Genomic DNA, 25,017 nt, shown 5'->3' with positions numbered 1-25,017 from the left:
AGCTGGAGAAAACATCATGACTGTGGAGCTCTCTGTCTCTCCTCATTACTTGAAGGCCAAAGGCAAGCACATCTTCAGAACCAAACCTGAAACTTGCTCAACAGCCAAGGGGCAAGTTGCAGAGCACTACCTTTTCCAGCAGCCCCATGGCCTAAAAGAAGTGCTCTAGAGCACCAATTTCCAGTAATATCCCCACACAGACTTTTTAAATTGTAGCAATAATACAGCTATATCAGGGAGCAGGCCCATGCTCTGCAGCCATGAAGTCACTTGTGCTTGTTCAAAAGCACAAACAAAGATCAGGTGCCCTCAGTGAACACAAGCTATCTGTGATCCCCAAAAGATAGGAGCATTACAGGGTGAGGCAGTAACTTATGAGTACCACTCCACACCCTTCAGCACTCATCCTTACTCTCTTCAGGGTCATATTTAAATATCAGCTTTATTAAGTAAGCAGAAACTCATGTCTAAATAGATGCCAAACTAGACTTCATGTAGTGTTAGGATTTGGGTGTTCCCTCTAACTGGGTGCAACCCAAGCACATCCCACCCAGCCACCACCTAAAGCAGAACATTGGACCTTGCACTCACTATCAATGGGCATCCCGTTAAGTTTCCACTGAATGGTTGGCTCTGGGTTGCCAATAGCTTCACACAACAGCACAAGATTTGTTCCCACGCTGTAAACACCACCTTCGGGTTTCTTTATCCACTGAGGAGGCTCTGTAAAGAGGGGACATAGCAGGTCTCAGGTGCCACAGAAATGTCTAACCCTGCTATTGCTCTGGTCGTCCAGGAGATGGCAAACGCTGCCAACAGTTCCCAGCCAGCTTCTAGCAGCCTACTGCGCGGCTGCGTAGTATTTTTTGCAAACTGATGTTACAAAAGGTAAAATTATCATCAGCATGCATCAGTTTCTGTACTCTGTGAAATGTGAGTGTCAGGGAGAGAGTATCGGAAATGGACAGTGTTTATCCAGGTGGAAAACATATGCAAATAGAGGTGAGATGCTGGGGAAGGAGGTAAATGTGAACGGGCTGGTGTTTTCACAAAGACCCTCAGTCGTGAGGTTGTGGTCTGTGAAATGAGGTGAGACTATTTCAGCAGCTCGAACAAGATGCAAATATCCATCCAGCTCAGCTCAAAACCACCTCACTAGCCACTAACAAGGGCCCAGGAACGCCAGAGTACAGCAATACCGCAGAGCTCCACAAAGGATGTAGCATCTCTATCTGCTCATCTAGATGTGCTGAGGAAATGCACTGTGATTTTTTATATTCTGGTTTTTCATCAGGTATTCAGATAAGAGGCTGATCCTTAACCTATTTAGGAATGATGGAACATTTTCTCACCCCTGGTGAGGGAGGAGAGAGCCATCATCCTGAGCAGCAGCCCAGAAAGTTTGACCACAGGGTGGTGGTAGAGGAGCAGCAGTGTGCTGTTGCATTCCCTGCACTTTCCTCTTTACCAGCACTGACAGCTCTGGGAAAACCTCTTCTTTAGAGCGGCCCAAGAGCAGCAGGTACCAAAATCTCATTGGAAAAAAAACAGCCATAAAGGAGGGAAAGGAACTGAGGGTAGAAAAATTCTCCAACCAACAGCAAAACCAAAACATTAATTTGATGAATCCTTTGTTCTTTATAGACTGAATGAAGGTCCTTGAGCCTTCCTACACTTCATTGGGTAGCCTTAATTCAAAACACAGCCTTAAATTCATCATTATCTCTCCCTGAGAACCAGCAAACTTCCAAATTTTAATTCCAGACCTGATACTACCTCTTCTGCATGTGCTGGGCAGATCCCTGAGCCTCTTTCCCTATTTGAAAAAGATGAGCTCATGTATGGGAAACATGAGGATTCATTAGTTAATGCTCATAAAACGCTTTGAAGATTAACAGAGCTGTTGCCTGGTAATACATCTCCAGATGTTATCAGTGTGATATGATAAAACAAATCAACATTGCTCATATTCACACAGATACATTAAAAAAACACCCCTGAATTGTGATACTACACACAGTCCATTTCCACAGTAGATCACCCATGAAGAGACATGGTTATGCAACATCTAAGGGCTGAAGTAAAATTCAAGACATTGAAGCTTATCTAAAATTATAACATCTTTGCAACTCTTTTACATGATACGGATTTCTTCTACCACCTTCCTCACATAGTGCTTGTTGCCCTCCCATAGTGCAGCCTGTGACATGACCATACTTACTATGCTTCCTTCTATTTGGCTCCAAAAACAAAGTCTGCAAGCAGCAGAACATACAGTTTTTCATATCTTTTCCCTTCTTGCTCCCTCTCATATACATTATGCTTTCATTAGGAAAAGACAGGTCAAAGGCATGATGGTGAGAAGGTTTGTAACAGTCCTGATTACTTTGTTTTTCCTTTCCTCTAGGTTTGCTGCAAACACAGTACTTGAGACAGGATATTTCCTTGTTTTGGAGGAGGTGAGACACCAAGCACAGCCTGAATACAAAACACTTGCTAAATCCCTTCTTATTTTCACCTGTATACACTCTGGAAGTGAGATGCAGATATATTACGTCGCAGCTTTCCTTTCTCTGTATGGAAATTGCTGTGGTTTTCCCAAGAAAGTGTTGTAGATGAAAAGCCATAGGAAATGAGATTTTGCCAAGTATGAAACATAATTTCACAGAAAGGCTAAAGAACATCTTTTCTGTGTGGCAGATATGCTATACTACTTGTAAGTATATAAAATATAAGAATAACAAAGTAGACACATATTTCCTAATACATGTCTACAACAAAAAAAAAAAAATCCCAGTGGTTGGATAATGGAAGTGTTAATCTGTGTAAGCAATATGGTATGGCAAATATTTCACCACATAATATATTTTTCTTGGTGAGAATTATGAATGTGGGCGTTTTGATTAAGACATTTATGTCTTTGTGGGAATAAAAGGACAGATCCAAGAGTAGAAAGGTTCTAAAATGGGCATCTAGTCCATCCTTCTGCAACAGAGCAGGACCATCTACACCTAAAACACACCAAAAGGGTCCAAACCTTCACCACAGCCTCCCATGGTGTGTATGGCAGCACTCTGCTTTTCCCTACGATTAGAACAAATTTTTAATGTCTAACCAACTTTCGCTTTGCTGCAATTGAAGTCTCTTCTATCTTACATAACCCCTAGGGAACTTTGTAAAGACACTTCAGTTCATCTAAAGCTGTTATGCATTCCCCAGATTCATTCTTTCCTAAATTAAATATATCTATCAATTTTTTTTTCTCAAATGCCACATTTTTGAGCTCTATGACTGTCATTGATGCTTTCTCCTGAGTTGTCTGAGTTAACCCCGTCTTTGATGAAGTCTGCAATGTACAACTGATTATGGTACATGAGGCCTTATCAGTACTCAGCAGTCTTACAACACCTTTCTTTATACTTTCCAGGATGATTTTTATTCTTTCTGCAAGACTTATATTTCTAAGTGGTGTTCAGCTTGTGATCCAGGATATCCTCCAGACCAATCCAACCAGACACTTTCCATCCTGTGCTTATGAAGCCAGCTAATGTTACCTGATGAGAACTGCTCTGCACTTGTGCTTACTGAAGCCCATCCTTTTTATTCCAGACTATTTTTCCAATTTGTCAAGATAATTTCTGATTCTCTGACATCTTCTCAAAAGTTGGCAACCCACACCACTTCAGAGGCACCATTGGTATCTTCAGCTATGGTTACCAGCTTGGGGTCCCTATTGAACAGTTTTCCACTGAAATACAAAACTACAATTTGAGTTAAAACCAGCCATGGTTCTGCCTCACATTAGTTGTATCTATTTTATTTTTCTCCAGCTGAGTAATGAAAGTATTATTAGACATAACTCCAAAGGTCCTTAACTATATATCATCACTTCAATTAATCATTATATTGTAATAACTATTTCTATTAAACACAGTCTAGGAGCCTCAATCATCAAGCTACCATTAGATCAGATGCTGTGATCATGACAAGATCTTGAGGCTATATGTACATTTTGTATTGGGCTTGGAGGATAATATGCAATAACCAAATAAATAAACATTTAAAGTCAAGACAATTTGTGGGCTTGCTCTGCTTTTTATTTATTAATTTATTTATTTTCTTAGTAGTTCTCTCTCATTCTAATAACAATGGTGATTTTGTGCCTGCTCCAGTGTTCCAGGCTACATCTTTCCTTGCAAAGAGAGATTAAAATGTTCAAACAGCCAAGCAATTTCCTAGCTGAATACTTTCATATGCTTGGTAATAATTGCCTGAATCTTCGCCCTCAGACTCCTGTAGGATTAGTAAGGGCAAAATGCAAATATCATTAAGACTGTTATTTAGAAGGCTGGGGTATCAGTCTGAGATCCTCAAATACCAGAAAGAAGAACAGAAAATGTGACACAGTGCAGAAATGAAATCAGAATCCTGATTTGTACGCCAGCACTCGACTGGGAATGGTTGGCAGTTATTAACTGAGATGTTTTTTCTTCCCTGTTTAATTTTCTCCTCCCTGCATACATCCTTTGAGAAGAGCCTGTCAGGTGCAAGGAAGCCCTATGTCAGCATAACCTCCCTGAAGCCTACTGAAATTAATGCTTGTTTCCTCCAACTCAAGATCTGCCCTTGAGTGCTCACACAGGAGCTGCTGCAAGAATGATGAACGTTTCCATCTCTGATTAATGATAGCGACATTTTCTGGTTAGAAATTCTAGAAAGAAACTGCTTTGGCTCAATTTTACCTTGGTACCCTGCATGTGAGGTGATTCTGAATAGAAGGAGTTCCTGCTACTGACAGTAGGCATTATTATTTACACACAAGGAAAATGAATTTAATAGCAAGAACATTTTTTAGGCTATACTGGCATTATCTTCCCTTTTTCTGAAGTACTTGTTTGTTAATGAGCAAGAACAATTTGCCAGGAAGCTTTTCTCCCTCTAGAGACTGGGGGAAGAAGGGAGTCAATATCCTCAACTGCTTAATTAATGTTATTTCTCTGGTATTTTAGGTTTTGCAGCTCCTGCAATTTCTTTGAAGAATTCAATTTTTACAGCCGAGAAAATGATAGCCAGATTGTTAAAATATTCAGCTACAGCAGAGATGCTCCAAACCATCTGGAATGATTTCTAGGAGTCAGCACTTCCCCTCCATTGTAGCTGAAAACTTGCCATGCCCTGGTATCCCCCTCTGCCAAACTTCCAGGAAGGGAAAGAAGACTGTAAGACACAAGGTTGTGGCAAAGTGAATGGGGATGATTCATCACATACTGAGAGAAAAGGCTTTTCCTCAGCTGAGGAGTAAATACAGAGCAGGTATTTAAAAGTCCTTTTCCTCCTGTCAGGACTCCTTGTGCCCATGGAGTGAGAAGCAGCACAGATTAAAAAGAAGCAGTTGGCAGACTCTGGCAGTTTAATACTGCCTGTGATTCTGTTTTTCTGTCACTCTGCAGAGCTGTCTGGAGCATATTTCATTGGTAAAGAGAAAATGTTTTCAGCAGTACTTCAGGATTCTCATTTTGTAGCTATTTATGGGCAGCATCCCTGAAAGAGTTGCAGTGGAAATGATACTTCCGCAAGTCTTGCTTGTCTCTGCTAAGTATCACTGGAGCTCTGCTTTGTTCCTGGAAAAGAGCATCTGCGCCTGCCTCGTGTGAAGGGCTCGCACCTTCAGGGTTTGGGGAGTAGGAGAAGGAAGACAGGAGAACAAAGGCAGAGCAGGCACTACATGCCTCTGTCTGCACTCTGCATGATGCCCATTATGGAAGTATGTTGGTTGGCTTAATCTGCCTTCCAGCAGTAGCACAAATAAATAACAACCAAATGGATACACAACCATACCAGGTTCTCTGTTTTGCTAGCCCAGCACAAGCACCCAGTGCTCACCCTGCTCAGCCACCAGACCTGTGTGCATGCTCACACACAAGGACGCACCACTCTACACACAGGTGTATGATACACACAAATGTAAACCTAAGATTGTTTATGAATGCTGTTAATATAGCATTGGTCATCCTTCCAAGCATGAAGGCTAGCATGAGGTGAGAACAGGCCTTGGATACTCAGTGGGATGACAAAAAGATTCATATTTAATTTCTTTTAAAAAACAATTTCTTTAAAATTACTAGAAAGTAATATTTTATTTTATTTTTTTTACTTTTTTCACAAGTTTTCATGATACTTCTCAGGGGCTACAGAAACTACTCTTAGCTCAGGTTGTCCGTGTATAAAATTAAGGGTGCAAATAAGAGAGAGGTGGCACCGTGTTTGCTCACTGCATTTTTACAATCCTCCCCATCCATTCACTTTTGGTGGGAGGCAAAGAAAGGAAATTGAGCTAAATGTACCTCTGATCTGGCCCAAATTAGCTATTTACACACTCTTGAAGATCAAGCTCTTTTTGTCTGACATTCAGATTAATGCAAGACATTTTATCAATATCTCTGCTTTTCTAACATCTCTAGAATATTGGATCTGCTCATGTATTTGTACTCCTGTCCACCACTTTGTAGGGCCTTCATGGTTCAGAAAAATAAATGGATTATTTCCTTTCATGTGTTTTTAAAGGTGATACTTTCTGCAAGCTTCCCAAAACTATAAGGTGGGTCCTTGGCTAACATAAGTGTAGGTTGAATTTATGCATTATACTGAGTGATATTAGGAAAGACCCTTATTCATTTCCCTTTGACTACCTCTTTTGTCAGAATCAATAAGTTTAGTAAAGTGTACATAGCACCTTCCACATGAACGTGGAACTCATGCTTCACTCTCCCCATGGGGTTGCTTGCCGTGCACTGGTATGTTCCTTCATCAGCTGTAGTCACTTGGTCTATCTTCAGTATCTTCCCAAAATTCTCTGTTTCTGGTTCATCCTTGGGCAAGTTTCCAGTGATCTTGACCCAGCTTAGATGAGGAGTTGGGCTAATAGCAAAGAAATAAAAGAAAAATACATATATTGAGTTCAACAGTACGCTGCTGCAATGCTTCATATTGGCAGAGCTGCTGGACTTCATGCATATATGGTTTGCAGGGTGAAGTTTTCAGAGTCTTTTGAGCCTTTTTAAAACACTGGGGCTATCCGAAGGATTATACTATGGACTACAACTGGTCTATACTGCTTCTTGAGTTGAAGGGTCTCTAGAAGTAGGCCATGGTGTGAGGCTGCATCCCTTGTATGCGTATTGGCATGGGCTGCAGGAGGGGGAATGGATCTCACTTCATCCTGCTCCAGAAGGGCACTTGAGGACAGACAAGGAAGTAAAGACTTCATTACAGTGACTTCACTCAGTGCCCTGCCTGGTTGGAAAGGTGGCCAACCATCGGAGATAGCTGAAAACTCTCTTTATGTTTTTAGAAAGCAAATGGCAGTGACACAGAAATTCAGGACAGACTGTTGTCTGCACATTCCCAGCTGGACTTCACGACCCCGACACCACACACAACACACATACACAGTGTCATATCTGCTTACTCTTGTGTCCATCTGTTATTGTGGCAAAATGCCCGGCACAAGCTACTCAAAGCCCCAGGTACCAAGAAATTATGGGTTTCCACGAGCAGTGAGCACAACTGTGCAAATACCCAATTATTTCCTGCAAGAGTCCTTGCCCTGCTCTTGTACCGAAGTCAGGCTCTGTGTTGCCTTGGTGCTGTAGTGGGGCAATGCCTCCCTGACACTGTCATTACTCAGAATATAAGTCTTCAAAAATGACAGATTGGAAATGTACTTAATTCCTTATTTTGCAGTTGGCTGCCCCTGATCTTAGTTACTTGAAATCTGGCTCAGTCTATCCGCTTCCGTGGTTTGTGGACATTTGGTGGGATGGATTGGCAGAGATATAGGCAAAGCTGATCATTTTTCTGCTGAAAATGGGAACTTTAGCAAATAAAAATATCATTTTATTTTGGTCTAAATTTTGCATTTTTGAAGGGTTTCAATGGAAACAATTCTTGCTTGGTGATCAGACAAAAAAGAAATTTGTCTTCTTTTAAAAGCTAGTACATTTAAAAACACCTTTTCGTTTGAAAAAATAATTTAGAAAAATGTTTCCTGGAAAATTCTGAGTGAAACAAACACATTTCTTTGTTTCTTTTTTTTTTTTGGGTGTGTGTTTGTCTTTTTTTTATTTTTACCTTTTTTTTCCCCAAAGAAACAGAAAGCTGTTGCTCTTCTTGTACATGACATTAATTCTCACACATGAAAATTCATATTTGTATATTTCAAAGGTGATTTACCTATAAAGGTCTTTGAAAACACTATAAACTCATAGCTGTGGACTTGTGGAGGTTTGTGGAGCTCCAAATTAGCTTGAGGGTTAGTGAATTAGACAAGGAAGTGTTTCAACAGGGAACTAAAACTCACTGCAGATACCTGGAGTGAATCCAATAGAGACAAGCAATTCACCTTCTCTCAGAAATGGCAACCAACTGCAGAGGTATAATCTTGCCAGCTTGAATGAGCAATACCCTTTCCTGCCCACATAGAAAAACAAAATACCCTAAACATGCTTGTTCAGGCAGACGAATATCCTGATTTTTGAATTTTATAGAGAGGATATAATTGCTAACCACTGTCTGCACTCACAAACCTGCAGCTCTACCATACAGCATGACAAGATGGTGATTTAAGCCTCCATTCAACAAAAAGCTCTATCACAAATAAACCAGAAGCAACTGTGCTTTCATTGTGGGTTTAGCGGTTGGAGAGATTTGCGTTTTACCTCTTTCTCTGGTGCCAACTCCTCCAAGGTAGACTATTACATCTACAAGCACACGGTAAAAATTGGAAAGCTGGATTGAGGACAGAGCGGAGCTTTTGTCTGTCTGAGTTATAGCAGCAAGAGCAAAGGCTCAGAGAGTTATTCACAGCTCCATTGTGAAGGCTGCACTTAACATCTATTTAGCCATTCCCTTTCCCTATTTGCCCTTATTTTGCTGTGTGTTATTACAATAAGGAACAAAATTGTCCTGATTTCTATCACATACCATCTACTTTAACCCTTTCCTATATTTTTACACCAAGCACTGAGATATTCTGCCATACTTAGTGCAGCCAGATCCACAATTAGAGCTTAATAGTGCCCTAATATAAATACTGATAACAATAATAAGCTTGACATATCCATGCAGCACAAAGCACAAGAGGCATGCATAGGCGTGGGCCCAAGCAGAAAACACAGGAGTGGAACTACATTTGTAGGTAGCCTATTATTGTTAGTTCCAGCAGGATCAAACCAGTATGGCTAACTCCAGTTCACTATATTTTTACATAGCTGTGGACTTTGTTTCTCAACATGCTGTTGTCTGTGAGAACATCATGGAAGAATATCCTTTTCATGGATATTCTGGATGCTGGTGAACAGCCCACAGAAAGTGTCTGGGTTCAGAGCCACTCTTAAGAGAGCAACTCCCACTGCAACTAGGGAACTCAAAGAACTCAAGAAGTTTGCTTTCAAAATCCTGAGTCTGACACCTGGAAAAATGGTGAACAACCTTTCAACCAAAACAGAATTGGCAAAACTAGACAAGAAACAGGTTGTGAGCCAAAGCACAGAAGCTGAATTCTGATATTTAGTTTCTCAGCTTATCAAATGTTGGACTACTTGAAAGTGTTCAATAATAGTGGGTTTTTTTAAAATAAAATAGAAAAATAAAATAAAATAAATGATAGTACCTTCCAGGGTATTATTTTAATTACTTATTTATAAGCTATAGCAAAGAAGAATACACAAATGTTGCATGCTAGCTTTGTGCTCCTTTACAAGGAGTATGCATACTTCAGGAAAACTCTGCATAAAGATCCAATTTAAAACTGTACAGGCAAGCAGGTATATTCATTTATAGTTGTATAATTCTTAATATAGCTTTTGCTTTGCTTAATACTGTTTCAAAAGGTTTGTGCAGTATTGCACATTACTCACAGCCCTTCAGCAATACATTCCAGTAGCAGGACACCTCCCTTGATGACAGTGACTGATGAGCTACTGCCAGCAGATTCAGGAGGGATCAGCAGTCTGGGTTTTCTTTCCTTGATAAAATTTGCTAAAAAATGAAATAAAATAAAAGTTAGGTATGAAATCTTAGAGCCTTTGTTTATCCTTCAATATGCCACAGGCATTACTTCTGTCAGAAGGTTTTGGACATCAATTTGTCAATTTTCTAGTTATACATATTGAGAATAATCAAGGACTTGCCTGTTTCTCCTGTTAACAGTCAGTAGATAGCTACAGTAATAATAACAGGCAGCAGTACTGGCGAAGCCCCTTTTCCTAGAGTTTCATGTCCTGCTTCCCAAGAACTGCCCCCTTCTGTCCTACACATCAAGCCAGACTTGGTAATCTGGTCTTAATTGCTGATCTTCTAGTGCACACCATCTTTCTTAGCAGCTTTCTTCTGCATTGAGTCTATTACATTTTGATCTAAGATGAAACCCCATGTTTTCTGACTTGAATATCCCATAGAATTGTCCTCCTTGCTACGATTATTAAATTTGCAGTAATGAAAATGAAATTTGTAAAGAAGACTGTTAAAATAATAAAACAAGATTGACCTGCATTTGATTTCAATGGACCATTTGTTCCAGCCTGCCAAACAATGGTTTCATGATGGAATATGCATAGAGTTAAATGGCTATCTAGTTATCACTATAATAACAATTAGCACAGTAATGAATAAGTCCCCAAATGGTACTACTTCTTGAAAAAATAGTCAGTTACAGATGGATTGGTAAAAGATCATATGTATCTCTCTGAAACATTTTCTAATGCGGGCTTTTTATTTCTTCCCTTGCTTTGTATCTCTACAAATCTGTGTCACAAGTGCTCTGAGCTGCAACAAAACTCTTCAGTGCCTCTGGATATGCTCACACGTTTTCCATCTGCCCTCCACCTTCCACTGCCAAAGGCAGGCAGTGCCCCTTCCCCACCAGCGACAGGAGCTCAGATATCTCTCCAAGGAAAAAAGAAAAACAAAAAAGGATTTTTGAGTATCTGTCACTCTGCACCAGCCCTGCTTGTTCTGCTCACAAGGCTTAGCCTCCATTCTGTGCTTTGTTATCCATCAAGAAACACTGGAGGAGAACCCCCATTTCAAAAACTTCAGTGCTTGTCCAGCAAAATGAGGTCTTACAGGAGTTTCAAATTGGGAATTTCAAAACACAGAGTTGCTCAAAAGCAATGTAACCAAATAAATCAGAGGCAATAGCTACATACAAAAGCCAGAACTCTCATTTTTACCTATTTGAAACAATATTAGCTCAGTGGAGAATTGCAGGAATTGCTGCTAGCTGCCTACTGACTTGTCCACATTGCCTGTATGAGCAGGCAGAATATATTCAGGATATTGTTCCACAAAGAAGAGAACACAAAGCAAGGGAAGATGTGACTCCCCAGGATAAGAAGTGCTGTGGTGATTATCAGACAAGGCAATACATGGCCAAGAGAGCCACCTCTCATATAACACCAGGTAGAGCTATAGATGGGGACAATTGACACAGAGCACCTGAAACTCTGTAAATCCACACCTTAAGTTCACCCTGAAGTAATGCAGCCCTGGAGTGACCTTTTAGACATGAATTCATGGTTTCAAACTGTGGGTACTCAACACCAGAGTCTTCTTAACTGCTCCTGCTCTGAACTGATAACACAAGAAAGGCAGGACATCAGCCTTCTTACTTACAGCACGCTATGAAATGTGAATGTTATTTTCTCAAGTAAGAAAGGTACCTCTTTGTTAAAAGCACTTCAGATTTCTGTCACAAAGTACAAGATGAGCAAATTGTACTCCATGGACCATTTAAATCCATCCCCATCGCAATAAAGAGGCTTTTGTGATTTTCTTTTTCCTGTTTCCTGAGCAGCAGCTCACATTTAATCTCAGATGGTAGATTCTCTGTTTAAAGGCTAAATAACAGATGTATTTAACTCACCCTTAGTAACCGCAGCATTAGGTGAGCCTGAGTCATTAGCATGCTTAACTGAAATAAATAAAAGTGACAACCAAACACAAACATGCATAATTGATATAGAAACAAAAGAAACAATAAATCAACCAAAACAAAACCATGCCCCCCTATTTCTGCCGTAAAAGAAAGAAACAAAGGAAAACATAAAGTAAAGCAACAGATGAGCAAAAATTTATGAAAATACAAAGAAAATTCTTCAAATATATGTATTATTCTGCACAGTACTTCATGGATGATATAATTTCATTCTAGCTACCTACTACAATAACAAATAAAAACATTAACCCCTAAGTAACCACTATTAAGAAATTTTATATCTTTATATATCTCTTTATTCTTACTGTTCAGCTTTTTTCTGTGTATTTTCTTAAGTACAGTCCCTCACCTGGGAATTGTCAGAGTGCCGTGGGCAGTCCCAAGCTGAATTTACAAAACCATTTAGGTGTGTGCATGTGTGTGGGACTGGACCCATTAGAAAATCCACAGAGAGCAACATTTCATTCTGATATTTTTCACACAATTATTACCCCAAGATATGGCTTAAGCAAGTATTAAGAGATACAAAGCTGCATTTATTCTTTATCTCTTTATCCCAACAAGAAAACTCTCAAAATCATAATAAATATTAGGCTTTCATTCATGAAGCAAAATCTCCTTGGCTTTCTGGGCTGCATAAGCCCAAAAGGTCAGAAGTATTAGTCAAACAGAAGACTGATATTAAGGGCACAGGCAGACTCAGCAAGTAGTAGAAGTGATACCAGAAACTATTACAGCCAAAAGAGATTCAAGCAAAGGAGGATGGATCTCCAGCTGGTATAAGCTGCCTCAGTTCCACCAGCTTCTGTTGGGCTTTGCTGATTTTGCAGCTGAGAGTGTGCCCAAAAAGACTGCTTTTGTTTGTTTTTTTTTAATATTTTCATTCTTTTCTTCTGTTTCCAACACTGATGGCTGTACAGCCTATACATTCAGAGGCTTTAAGAAGCTTGAATTAGCAGTTTGATACCGCAGCAGGTGGGTATACACCGAATAAATGCATGTGTATGACAGTGGAACAGAAAACCCCATATGCCCCAAGAAGACTCAGGGGCAGCACCTGAAACCATCTTTTGCATAAGACCCTTGGAGACTGCAGGAATAAAGAGATGTTAAGATAAATAAACAAATACAATTAGAATCATAGAATAATTAGGGTTGAAAAGGACCTTAAGATCATCTAGTTCCAACCCCCCTGCCATGGTCAGGGACACCTCACACTAAACCATGCCACCCAAATGCAATTCAAATACAAGTACAATTCAGTGTTCCCTGCACTACATTTCCTTAAGGAAATGGAAAATGCCTTATGTGTCACTATTGATGCTCAAGGAAGCTTACAAAGACCTGGCAAGCACTGTCCCTTCAATCACATTGCTGCACCCAGACCAACACAGTTGGCACCCCAGGAGGATATGGCCACAGAAAGTCCTCAAGACTCAGGGAAGCCCATCCATTGGTGACTGCAAGAGAAGCAGTTTTACCTAATGCATCACTGGCTTTCACTGGAAGGAGAATAGGAATAAAAATGTGGCCCTTTGGGCCCAAACAGATTGCAAACAGCATTTATCGGTTGAATTTAGCCCTTAGAGTAAGGTTTATAATGCAAGAATAAGCACAGTAACACGCATTTTCTTCAGAGAATCACATCATAGACACAGGGCACACATCTGTATTTGCTGATGCCTGGGGAGTTAGAAAAAAACAACTGAAAACAAGAAACTACTCATCCACAGACTTACAACGGGAAACCTTCAGCGTCATTGGCATTTTTTGCACAATCGTCCTCAGTCTTGGAAATGCTGCAAAGCAACAATAATCACTCCGACTGTCATTTTCTTCCACATTTGCAAAGTAGAGATCTCCCTTAAGGCTCATGGAGACCCTTTCATCTTGTGGAATGTGCTGCAAATCTAGCAAGAAAAAATAATTGTGATATGGTAATGGCGCTGCTATGTTTCAACAATATGACTACTAATGCTCCCCTGTCTTACGCTTGCTTCCACATACAGAATGTAACTGATGCAAAAGAGGCAGAAGACCCAACATAACAGACAGGTTATTTACCAAGAATCAGCATACAAGTGATAATAGACAATAAATATTATATATAAAATATGTATTTTATATAATATATGAAAAATAATTTATAATGAAAATGGGTAATTAAAAAATACTCAGTACAAAATTCCTGCTTAGGTGAATGGAAATATCCTGCACCTTTCCCCAGTACAAAGGCCAATAATGATGATATGAACATCACCATTTACAGATGTCCCCATGGCCAGTTTCCCAAACACTTTGCCCTTCTGTAATTACAGATTACAGCAGGGAAGTGTTAGTGTGAACTAAGGTTGTTCCTTTGTCTCATTGTTGATCCAGCCAAATACAGATCTGTGCTAAATATGCATGAGTAGAGAGGCTGCCTTATAAGATCAGAGGTTTAATCTGGCACCCTGTCTCTGCAAATACTTGACCAACATCAGAAACAAACTCTTCACGTCATGGTGGCAATCTGAGTTACTTTGCTTCCCAAGAGCCAGAATTTGCCACAAAACACAAATGCCGAAGAATAATGGGACAGAAACCCACAAGGAACTAATTATACATACCTGGCAGATTTTTTTTTCTTAGTATCATAAATCAACCACTAGTTTATGAAAAGAATAAACTACTAATGATAGAAATAATATATTGACACATTTTATCATCTCTACTGTAAATTCAGTAGTCCTCATTACTGGTAAACTCATTTACTGACGTGTAAGATTTCTGATGTCTCATATTTAATAATATGTTGTGTCAATGTACCCTACAATTTAGCTTTGTGTTTTGTAAAAACATATCCCCATTCACCATTTTTCAATTTTGTTTTTCAGTGTCCAGATCTTTTTCCTAAGCACTTGCACAATTACCATTCCCATCAATTATGAATCTGTAATGAAACTGCTCTGGAAGACAAATGTTTTAAACCTCCTCATATGAATCATGTTAAAATTGTTTACTTACCAATATTCATCCAATAGATATGCAAAGGTGGGATGCCTTTTGGGGGGTTGCAGTGCAAAATCACAGAATCACCATGCTCCACATCAAGAGGTTCAATTTTTTCTTTTGGGAATTTTGGTACACCTGCATAGAAACAAAGAAGTTCCTCTTATTGTTAGCTTTTGACATTTTGCCCTTTGCTTCCCCCTTAATATAGTTCTTAATAATATATTTACCTTAGCATCATTCTTTGCATTATCTGTCCTTAGTTACTACTATTGTTTACAAGGTGGTACAGAGTAACAATGCATTTACTAAAAGAAAGAAATCTCTGCTGCATCTTCATTCATAAAGCACACAGATTGCAGTGTTGAAAGCCAGGCAACCAAACTGTGAGGCTGTAACACTTGTCTGTGATGCCCACGGGCTTTGCTTAAGCTTTATTTCAATTCATTTATTTTCAAATGCTTTTTATAGCTCCTTTGTGTGCACTGTCTGGAAGGGACAACTAAAGGGCTGCTCCCAGGGGATCAGAAATCACTCTGAGAATGCTGTATGTTCTGTGAAGTCTTGGTTAAAAAGTGCTTCCAAACAAAGAACCACAAGTCAATGCAGATGAGGACTGACATTAGGCAGCTACTCAGCCTTGTGCCTGGAGTGGTCCCAGTTATCCACCTCCAGTATCAGATGAAGCAGAAGACTGGTCTAAAGACTGTATGGCCTCATCCTCTCAGGTGTAAAACCTCTGCTGTGCAGAGGCAGACTTTCTCAGCAAGCTTGTCTTTCGGGATGCAGAGACAGGCTTTGCATGAAAGAACACACAGGGTGCACAAGGGCTCTGCTATTTGGGCTTAAATATATGTCAAGTAATTGTTCCAGGAATTGTTCAAACAGCCAGAACATCAGCACTGATGCCAGCAGGTTGTCCAAAGCCTGAACCATTCTTGTCAAACCAGGGCAACCTGGCTAGTTTTGCCAGCCCAAAATGCCACTGGAGCACATCAAAGAAGAGGGGAAGCAGTGCTGGGCTGGAGCCCACACCAAGCCAAGGACCGGGAGGCTGCAGCTCAGAGATTATTGCAACAAAATCAGTTTGTGAGAAGTAACCACTCATTAAACAAATTTATCTAGGACAGTTTCAGGCAGACGTTGTCTTCTGCTTTCATTTTAGGCAAGTTCAAACCAGCAAAAGTTTCAGTTCAGGCAACCCCATTAAACAGCAAAATTAACAGCGATTAAACAGCAAAGGAATGAAAGCATCCCAGCTGTGCGGAGTCAATCTGGCACAGAAAATATTACCATCCTGGTGTTCAAGTCATGGCAGGGAACTCTGATAGCAAATAAGCAATTTGAAACATCAGTGGTCCAGCGCCTCTGCAGGATATCTGCAGTGTCACATTGCAGGAGTCACACTGAAGGAGGAAGGTGAGAAATGCAGGCCAGGACTCTCTCTGAGGAGACTATACATTGTAGATTAGTAAACACAAAAGAAGCAGTCACTCTAATACTGATTGCCTGAATGCAGATTGTGCATAGATTTTATCTCCAGGAGGATTATTAATGCGTTATGAATTCTTAGGAGAGGCAAAATGAAGCTAATGAGCATTACTCACTCTGTAGGTGAAGTTTCAGATAACAAAGTGACTATACGTTCAAATCCCAAATGTCCTCCACCTCGAACAAGTACTCAAACCACAGGTGGTCAGGCCTTCTGGGTTATTCCATGCTATTTCGCTTCATTTAGTTCATTGTGAAAAACATTGAAAAACTTTGATTTTTCCTCTCAATACATAACTTTGAATGTTTTGAACCCTTTAAGTTTTGCAAGAGAGGAAAACTCAACTTTCATGATAAGTTGCTGTGTCAGACCTTCTGACAAGCATATTTTCATGCTGGGTTGCAACAGTGTCGAAGACTAAAAAAATAACTGCTTCTGAATTCTTCATGAGGAGATTTATTAAAATGAAGAAGCTACTCTCACATTAGACTTTGGCTCTTGCACATTAATCTTCAGCATGCATATGTATTTTTTTTCAGTGTTCCTCTGTTTTAGTTAGTGGACATTCCAGAATCAATCAATACTGATTTGTGGCTGATTGCAGAAACTATCACATCTGAAATAAGCTCGAAAGTATCATACAAGATTAATTGTGTCATGAAAGTGTTTAATACTGTATGGAGTTATCAATGCAGCATACGGACACTGTAAAATTTACAGCTAATTGATCTCTTTGCAACAATACCATTAAAACTGTCATGTCAATCTTTTATGCAATTCCTCACACATAGATGTAATGAGGAGGGACAGAGAATCCAGTGTAGCTCCAAGTGCTACCTCTCACATATCCATAACACAGGGAAGAACAACACTATTCAATGACTCTGAGAAAGGCTTGCTGAAGTGCCAGGAGGACACTTGTCTCATGACACAAGCAATCAAGTGGCATGTATGAAACAGCCTTAGGGAAGATGAGAAGCTGCACACCTGGTTTCTGTTATGGAAACATATTCTAAAGGCCCACTGTGACATATAAAGCTCTCCAAACAGTCTTGCTGCCCAAGTGTTATTTCTTGATAAGGCTGTACCGTGCTCAAAAACCAGAATTACAGTGCTTTGAAAGTATGTAAACCATGGAAATGGAAGATTATCAGAGTCCAGAGCCATTTGTGCAAGGAACCAGGCTCTGTTTAATCCCTGGGGTGACTCAAAGTTTAATGACTGAACTGTGCTTGAGATCAGGCTGAAATACCACTGGCAAATTAGGCTGGCTAAGAGAAATATCAGAGAGGAGGCTGGGTCACTCTCTCCTACTTCTGCTCTGTTCAGAATATGCAGTATCTCAACAAAAAGCAAACAGGAGGGATACCAATACCATATAAAAATCTAAATTGAAATTAGCAGTATGAATTCAGAAATAGAGCAACCACAGTTGCGGTACTCCAGTCCCCAGCAGGATGGATTCAGGTTTACTCAGGTACCTATTAGCACAGTTTTGTTCTACTGCTTAGCTTTTGTCTTACTGTTGATCACAATGACAAGAATGGAGCCCATTCAATCTGGTATTTTATGTGTTTCTGTGTAAAGTGTTGAGAAATAGAACTGAAGGAAAAGGGTTTCTCCATGTAACTGCAGAAGTTCTTGAGACCGCTCTGTCTGTTTTCTGCCAGTATCTACTGTAAAATGGGAGCCAAGTCATTATGACAAATCAGCAATTAGCATTTTAGCTAACATATACTGGGTCTGGTTTTATAACCTTGTCTGTGGGCGCTGCTGGAGAAGTGTCCTGAGCTAGACGGAGGCGTAGATTCTCCCACCACGGATGTTCTTAAATTATTCCATACAGATAAATACTTGAAGGATGCAAGAATGAGGGAAAGTGGAAACAGTCAAGACATTTCCATATCCTGGAAATTCCCAGTTCCTCAGACACTTTAATTAGTAGCTGACTGTTTGTTACACAGATCTATATCTTGTCCAGTGAATAGCCCAATGCATCAAAGAATCTTAAACATGACTTACAGTCACTGATTTCATACATTATACTGAATATAACTTGGGCAGCTTCCAGTACTCATCTCAGTGTATCAATTGGTATTCTGATGCATGTAATATAAGCAGTAGCTAAAACTGTAACTTTCTTTGCAGCCTTTGAACTGTTTATGAGATATGATCCTGCTCATTTATGGACTTTTTAATTGCTGCATTAAATTGAAAAAGTTAGGAAAATCTGGCTGTCAGGAAGACCAAATGGCCATCAGTTCATTTGCTCTCAAAGAAGCTTTTATGATGGCCTTTTTCTGTGTAAATCTCTAGCGCCCTTTCCAAAATTATGGTCAGTGGCAAAAATCAGAGTGATACCAATGATTTAGATGGCCAGAAAAGTTGTCAAAAGTATAGGACACTGATTTAGGAGGTAAAAGGTTTCAATTTTATTTCCATCATCTACACATTCTCAGAGAGTTACTCTCTTTTGTTTTCTCTTCCATAAATGCTATACTTGAAAACCTTCACAAAACTTTCCATTTTACAATCAGCTCAATATCTTTTAATAATTTCACAATATTCACATCTAGATTTGTTTGTGGGTTTGTTTTGTTTTGTTTTTTTTTTTATATTAACACAGGTTTTGCTTTCTCTGGGAATTCTAGAACTAACATCATTGGCATAGCAAGGCCTGCCACTGCACAATTTTATGTTTAGGCTATGTTTCCGTTCTCAGATCTTTGGTCTTTTGGAGCAGTAGCTTTAGAAATACTGAGCATAAATCTTGATGCAGTCTACCATGAAAAGTCTTTTACACTGCAGTTAATTAAAGAAGTTTAAACTGTACTTCTCCTTCCTCTGGCATTGAGCCTACTCAGTAATTCAAGCAGCAGATTCCCTAAATACAAGAGGAGGGTAGCTGAAGTCTGTGTTCTCACCATTTAAATTCATTTTTCATGCTGCATGTATCTTGTAACAATCTGGACTTTTTAAATGATGCAAACATCTAGAGATCCTCAGACCCCATTCTTCCCCACGCTCCTTAATGTCAACATCATATATAGGGGAGGTGTGGTGTTTTCATTATGTAGGTAAGATTTAATGATCATTTCTACTGACATTTCTATTGCTTTTCTGGAATGACTACTGTGAGTAAACAGTCTTTTGTTCTCCTTTTCAGCAGCAACCTTACAGACTCAGTGTTCTACTTCTCCAGCGTAAATGTAATTTATGAGAAAAACCTGGCCTAATCTGACTTGCTGTTTTCTTCACTTCATTGGCATAGTGACTTGCCAAGTAGCTTACATTTTACTTGAATACAGCTGGCAAAGCACAGCCACCTTTGCATCATTACCATGAATGCATGTAGTGATCTCACATGTACCAGTCTCTGCTTCAAAACTTGTGGGTGAATAGAGGTAATTTATCCCAAACCTTTCTGTGTCAGTGATTGCCTAATTTACAGTGGATCTATGCATCAGCAGCTCTCTTTCACTTGAGCACAGTTATAGACTATCCAGCACTTTAAGAAATCAAAGGTGTCTTCTATTACCCTCTGAATTCCGATTTAATTTGCAGCATCTACATTGCACCATTAAATGAAAGATTTCATGGCAGGAGAGTATGAATAAAAGTAAATGCGTCTTAAAAGCTGTGGGAGTTCGGTAAATTCCTCTAATATTTTGTCTGTACCATGTATTTACCTTCTGGATTTAGGACTTTGCATATACTGGCACTAAAATTCCTCTCGCATTTGATAACAACCATGCTTATACCCTCTCAGTTAATTTGTTACTAACTACCCCCAGTATATTTAATATCTACTCAAGCTAGTATAGACAATATTTCATCAAAAGCAAAAATTATCTACTCTGAGTATCGACACAGTAGTCTCAGATACAGACATCAACTTGCTCTTCTTTTCCAATTTTAAGGATCTTTTTCAGTTCAGTAGCAAAGAGGCCCACAATATTCTGATGCTGGAGGTGACATACCTTCACTAAAACATTACATTGATGTCTTGAACTGCTCTGAATATTAATGAGTTTGAGAACCTTTGTTTAAAAGAAGTTTTATTAACTCCACTGACCTGGTCAAAATACAAAGGGAATAATTCTGTCCTGTCTAAAGCCCTGAGTAAGTGCATCACTCTCCCTGTTCCTGCACAAGATTTAGCTGACATCAGCTGTACTGTCCTACCTGTGGAGCCAACTTATATCATTAGTTCAATAAACTTCATCTTACTGTCTTAAAACTTTGTGCAATCATCTACTCCAGAATGCTATTCCCTTAAAGCAACCACAAGTTGGTAGACTATAGAGCAAGACATGTAACCTCAGTAATTCCTCACCAAACACCAAGCTATTGCATTAGGGAATACTATGCAATGCAGTGCAATATGAAATAAATTTCTCAAAGAAAATAAATTATGTCATTCAAGAGGAGCACTCATAAAGATACATTTACATGGCATCCTTAGCAGCGCCCCTCTCCCAGGAACTCTTCCAGCCCCTGTGCTGAATTTTCAATATGACCACAATGCCATGACTCTCACCACCAGCTATTATGCCTAGAATGATTCTTAGGGATGTTTTCTATAAAAAATGCATGACAAAAATGTTTATTCATGTTTCTCATAGCCCATTTCATCTGCACTGACATGCTAGAAGCATTTTTTGTAGCTAGGTAGACCTTTCCTGTCACTTCAAAGGCTGAGAAGACTGTGGAGACATCACCTGCCATATGAACACAGCAATTCCACATGTGCACAGTGCTTTCAGGTGACTTGACAACAAAACACTGCAGATCCCCTAGAAATACAGGATATAGTCTGAAAACTCCACTGCACTGCTGATTTTCTTCTTTCTCCATGCCACCCAACTCCATTGTAAAGTCTGCTCCATGTTTCACCCTGCTCCATTGTGGAGCCAGGGAAGTTTCTTGTCCTTTCTACTTTCATTAGGAAGGTTCTGCTCCAAATTCTCCTCTTCTTTCATGTATTTCAACCCTGAATTTAAGAGCAATTGTGTGTTCATCTTCCTATGTCATTTCCAAACTTCAAGTGCTTAAACGTATTTGTACAAAGCATCAATGTCATCCTTATCAGAACCTTGAGTTTTGTATCAGTAAATTTCATGCTACTTCTGGTCCTCAAAATCACCCATTCCCTCCTCTGCCCTCCCTCTGTGCTAAGGATAGAAGGACAAGTTTCTAGGATCAGTAATTTTCCTTACTATATTTTTGAGCTCATTTTCCATTCAATTTAGGTCTTTAATATTCTCCCCATAAGTATTTGTATCAAACTCTTAGTGGTACTGACATCAGACTCATGAACCCACAGTTAATTGGATGACATCCCTTCGAGCTTTCAAACATTTGTATCAGTTGCTATTTTGCAGGAATAAATTGCTATTTCTCCCATCCTTTCCCCCAGCTTCTGTTTCCATGTTCCTTCCTCTGAGATAGACACCATACTGTTCTCCCAGCTTCTGGGCACTCTGTCATGGTTGCCAAGCTGAAATATTACAGTCTGATGACTGTAGCATTTGCTTCCCAATAAATGTGTGGAAAGTGAAAGCATCACATAATGTCTAAATCTTTATCAAATACATTCCTCCAGTAGTAGTGAGAACGCTCCAAATTTAACTCAGGAGTTTCCCTGAACTTACAGTGTCTTTTACAAAATTTCCCCAAAGTGATCTGAGTGAAAGCAATTTTATTTTCCATGACAATGACTTCCTATTCCTTTATTGTCCACTACATTTTTAACTTTTATATATTCCTATTTCATGATGTTTGCCATTATCCCTATCTTTCATGAACAGCTAATATCTTTCAATAGCGGTACTGCAGTTAAGAAAGCTACTCTGATGTGTTTTTCTGTTATTTATCTCTCAAATATTTTAATTATTTTCATGATGGGCTGACATCAGCTCACAAATTATCTCTGCTGAAATTAGATTCAGAATTTACCAGACTACGACTCTTGTCAATATTTATGCTTTCTTCTTTGCAGAAAGAGAAAAGCATTAGAAGAAGAAACATCACAAGAACAAATAGTGTCTTTTAAGCAAATACAAATCAGAAAACAATTCTTATGGAGGTTATGGCAAAGGCAAACCAAGTACTTTATAAAAACATTTGAATACTCAAGTCAAAGTCATTTTCTGACACTGAACATTCAGCTCTCCTGAGATGGTTATTAAAAGGTTTATACTAATTTATCTATCAACCCATCCTCTACAGTCAAAGTGGGACAGACAATATTCAGAAAGTAAATAATAAATGTTTTCCAAATTAATATATCAGGGAAAATATATACATAATCTATAAAGTGCATTTGAATTTATAAAAGTTGGTAAGCAGCATCAGTATCAGCATGTAGAAACCTGTAAGGAGTTGATAGTCCAGAAGTATTCTCTGAAATCCTACATTCAGGTTTGGATTCTGTCCTCAAAACCAGGCATGAAATTAAATCATTCCAGGGGGCACACAGAGCTTTTTTCTTCCAATATTCACTGAATAACAGTGCATGTTTTACCATATACTACCTTAGTAATTCGTGCTTTCCTATTTAATTTGAGGAAACGCAGTTTTCATCTTAAAAAAGCCCCAAACCAAAAGCCAAGTAAAAACCCTTACTTGGAACAATTAGCTCAATTTCTTCTGACATGGCAGTTCCCAGCACATTGGATGCAAAGCAACGATATTTCCCTTGAAAATTGGTGATGATTCCACGGTTTTGAATCACAAATGTTCCAGAGTTGTTAGTTGCAACTATCCTTGGGTCAGATAACAAATCAAATGGTTTTCCATCCTTAGTCCAGTTAAAGCTGAAAAACAAGACCAGTGTTACACAAGACTGGCCACAGAACAGGGAGCACTATGGTACAAAACTAGTGGTTAATAGGGATCCAAAAGTGTACTATTAAAACAAAACAAAAAACTTTGATGTAGGAGAGAGTTAAATGGCAAAATAACCACTGTGCTACCATAAGTTGTGGTAGCTATTGGGCATGTCTCTCCTATCAGGCACTTTACTTTTGGATAATTGACTGTGACGTGAAATAAACACAAAGCTTAAGGCAAGGACAATAAATGAGAGAGGCCATCTGTGAAAGCAAGAGCACAGAGTGAAAAGAACTATATGTCTACAAAAAAGCTGTGTCTGTAGAAGAGGTGGTACTTCTGACTGGCAAGGATTGACAGGAGCTTTTCTCACTATCTACAGGAGATATGGTCGAAACAAGGAGAAACCGAGATGACTCAACTGAGTTTCTCCTGGTCTTGACACAGAATCAGTTGTAGTTTTGATGATACTAGCGTGACTTTGATTAATGCTGAAGGCTTGGTCATAGTTTATGTATCTGAAAGTCTTAGATGGATTGAAATAAGGCTGAAGTGACTAAAATCAGAGACAGTTGGAAATTAGACTATTACATGTATCTATGGAAGATGTACATTTTTCAATATTTTGCCATGTTTAAGAGAAAAAAAAGTCAACAGAAATGTATGTTTTGGTACTTCACTAATACTGGTAAAACTGCCTTCCTGCAGTATGGAAGGGAATATGGGTTCCTATTGCCTAACCCATACATTTAAATATACTGGAAAACTTTCATTAATCCACTGATAAACAGTGAAACAAAGGAAATTTGTTATCATGCTACAAATCTCCATTCAGAGTTCAAGTAAACATGCTCAAATAATCTTGATATAAAATAACAATTGTCTTTTTAAATCAAGTTTAAATCATGCTGAAGGTAAAGAAGGGAAAGATCAGAGTAAAAATAACATGCAAGCCAGCTATTAATTTAGCCCATGCACCATCCAGTGAGGAAAGCCTCAGGAGAAGCTTTTACTGTGTTATTACATTTTTGCTAATCACATTTTCATTAAGAAATTTTCCTTTTCACATTGGCGTAAAATATGTAAAGCTTATCTTTGGATATTTGTTTGAATAACTCCTTATGTGTATATTTGTAACATCACCATGGCCATGATGATGCTAGGTGCAGACAAGGTATCAGATAAAATGCAAATGTGATCTTTGAATACACAGTTTAATGTGCTTGGTATTTTTAGGGTTGCTGTGGAAAAGGCAGAACAGCTGGGACCCTTTGATTACCATTACACATCTCCTATCTTTTGCAACACAGCCCAGACGAGCCTTTTTAAATCAGACAGTGAACTCAGCACATGCAAGGAACATCTCCCAACAAGAAAAAGACATGTTGATGTCTATTCACAGAGTGAGTGGAAGTGATGGAGCAATAAAAGCTGAATGGCCTAAATGGAAACCCAAACCTTAACCTTGTCTTACAGTGATGAGCAGGTTACTGTACATCAGCTATTTCTCCCCTTCTCAAAACCACACTGATGTTTGGCAAAGGTTACAAGCAAATTCAATTTCTGCTTGCTTCTCTGGGTGAAAGCAGTACTCACATGGGCTGTGGGTTTCCTCTAGCTTCACATTTAATTGTAAAGTCCTCATCAAAGGGGTAGGCAACCTGGGTGTGGGATTGCTCCGTGATTGTTGGAAGCTGTGCAACTG

The 25,017-nt window shown here is 39.2% G+C and overlaps 1 protein-coding gene across 5 annotated transcripts in view; it reads right to left on the bottom strand.

The window, feature by feature from the left end:
- CHL1 (cell adhesion molecule L1 like) overlaps positions 1 to 25,017 on the bottom strand; it is a 138,218-nt gene that overhangs the window by 31,465 nt on the left and 81,736 nt on the right. For all 5 annotated transcript variants that reach the window (XM_031049278.2, XM_031049277.2, XM_031049276.2 and 2 more), the window contains 8 exons: positions 24,909 to 25,014; positions 23,106 to 23,296; positions 15,002 to 15,124; positions 13,735 to 13,905; positions 11,924 to 11,971; positions 9,918 to 10,038; positions 6,734 to 6,918; positions 592 to 723 (listed from right to left, as the gene is read on the bottom strand). In XM_031049278.2, the coding sequence (XP_030905138.1) occupies positions 592 to 723; positions 6,734 to 6,918; positions 9,918 to 10,038; positions 11,924 to 11,971; positions 13,735 to 13,905; positions 15,002 to 15,124; positions 23,106 to 23,296; positions 24,909 to 25,014 (1,077 nt within the window). The remainder of the gene's footprint in view (positions 1 to 591; positions 724 to 6,733; positions 6,919 to 9,917; positions 10,039 to 11,923; positions 11,972 to 13,734; positions 13,906 to 15,001; positions 15,125 to 23,105; positions 23,297 to 24,908; positions 25,015 to 25,017) is intronic.

The sequence above is a fragment of the Melopsittacus undulatus genome, chromosome 9 (assembly GCF_012275295.1).
Source record: "Melopsittacus undulatus isolate bMelUnd1 chromosome 9, bMelUnd1.mat.Z, whole genome shotgun sequence".
Classification (NCBI taxonomy): Eukaryota; Metazoa; Chordata; class Aves; order Psittaciformes; family Psittaculidae; genus Melopsittacus; species Melopsittacus undulatus.
The sequence above is the reverse complement of the archived record's forward strand: the minus strand, read 5'-3'. Positions and strand labels throughout refer to the sequence as shown.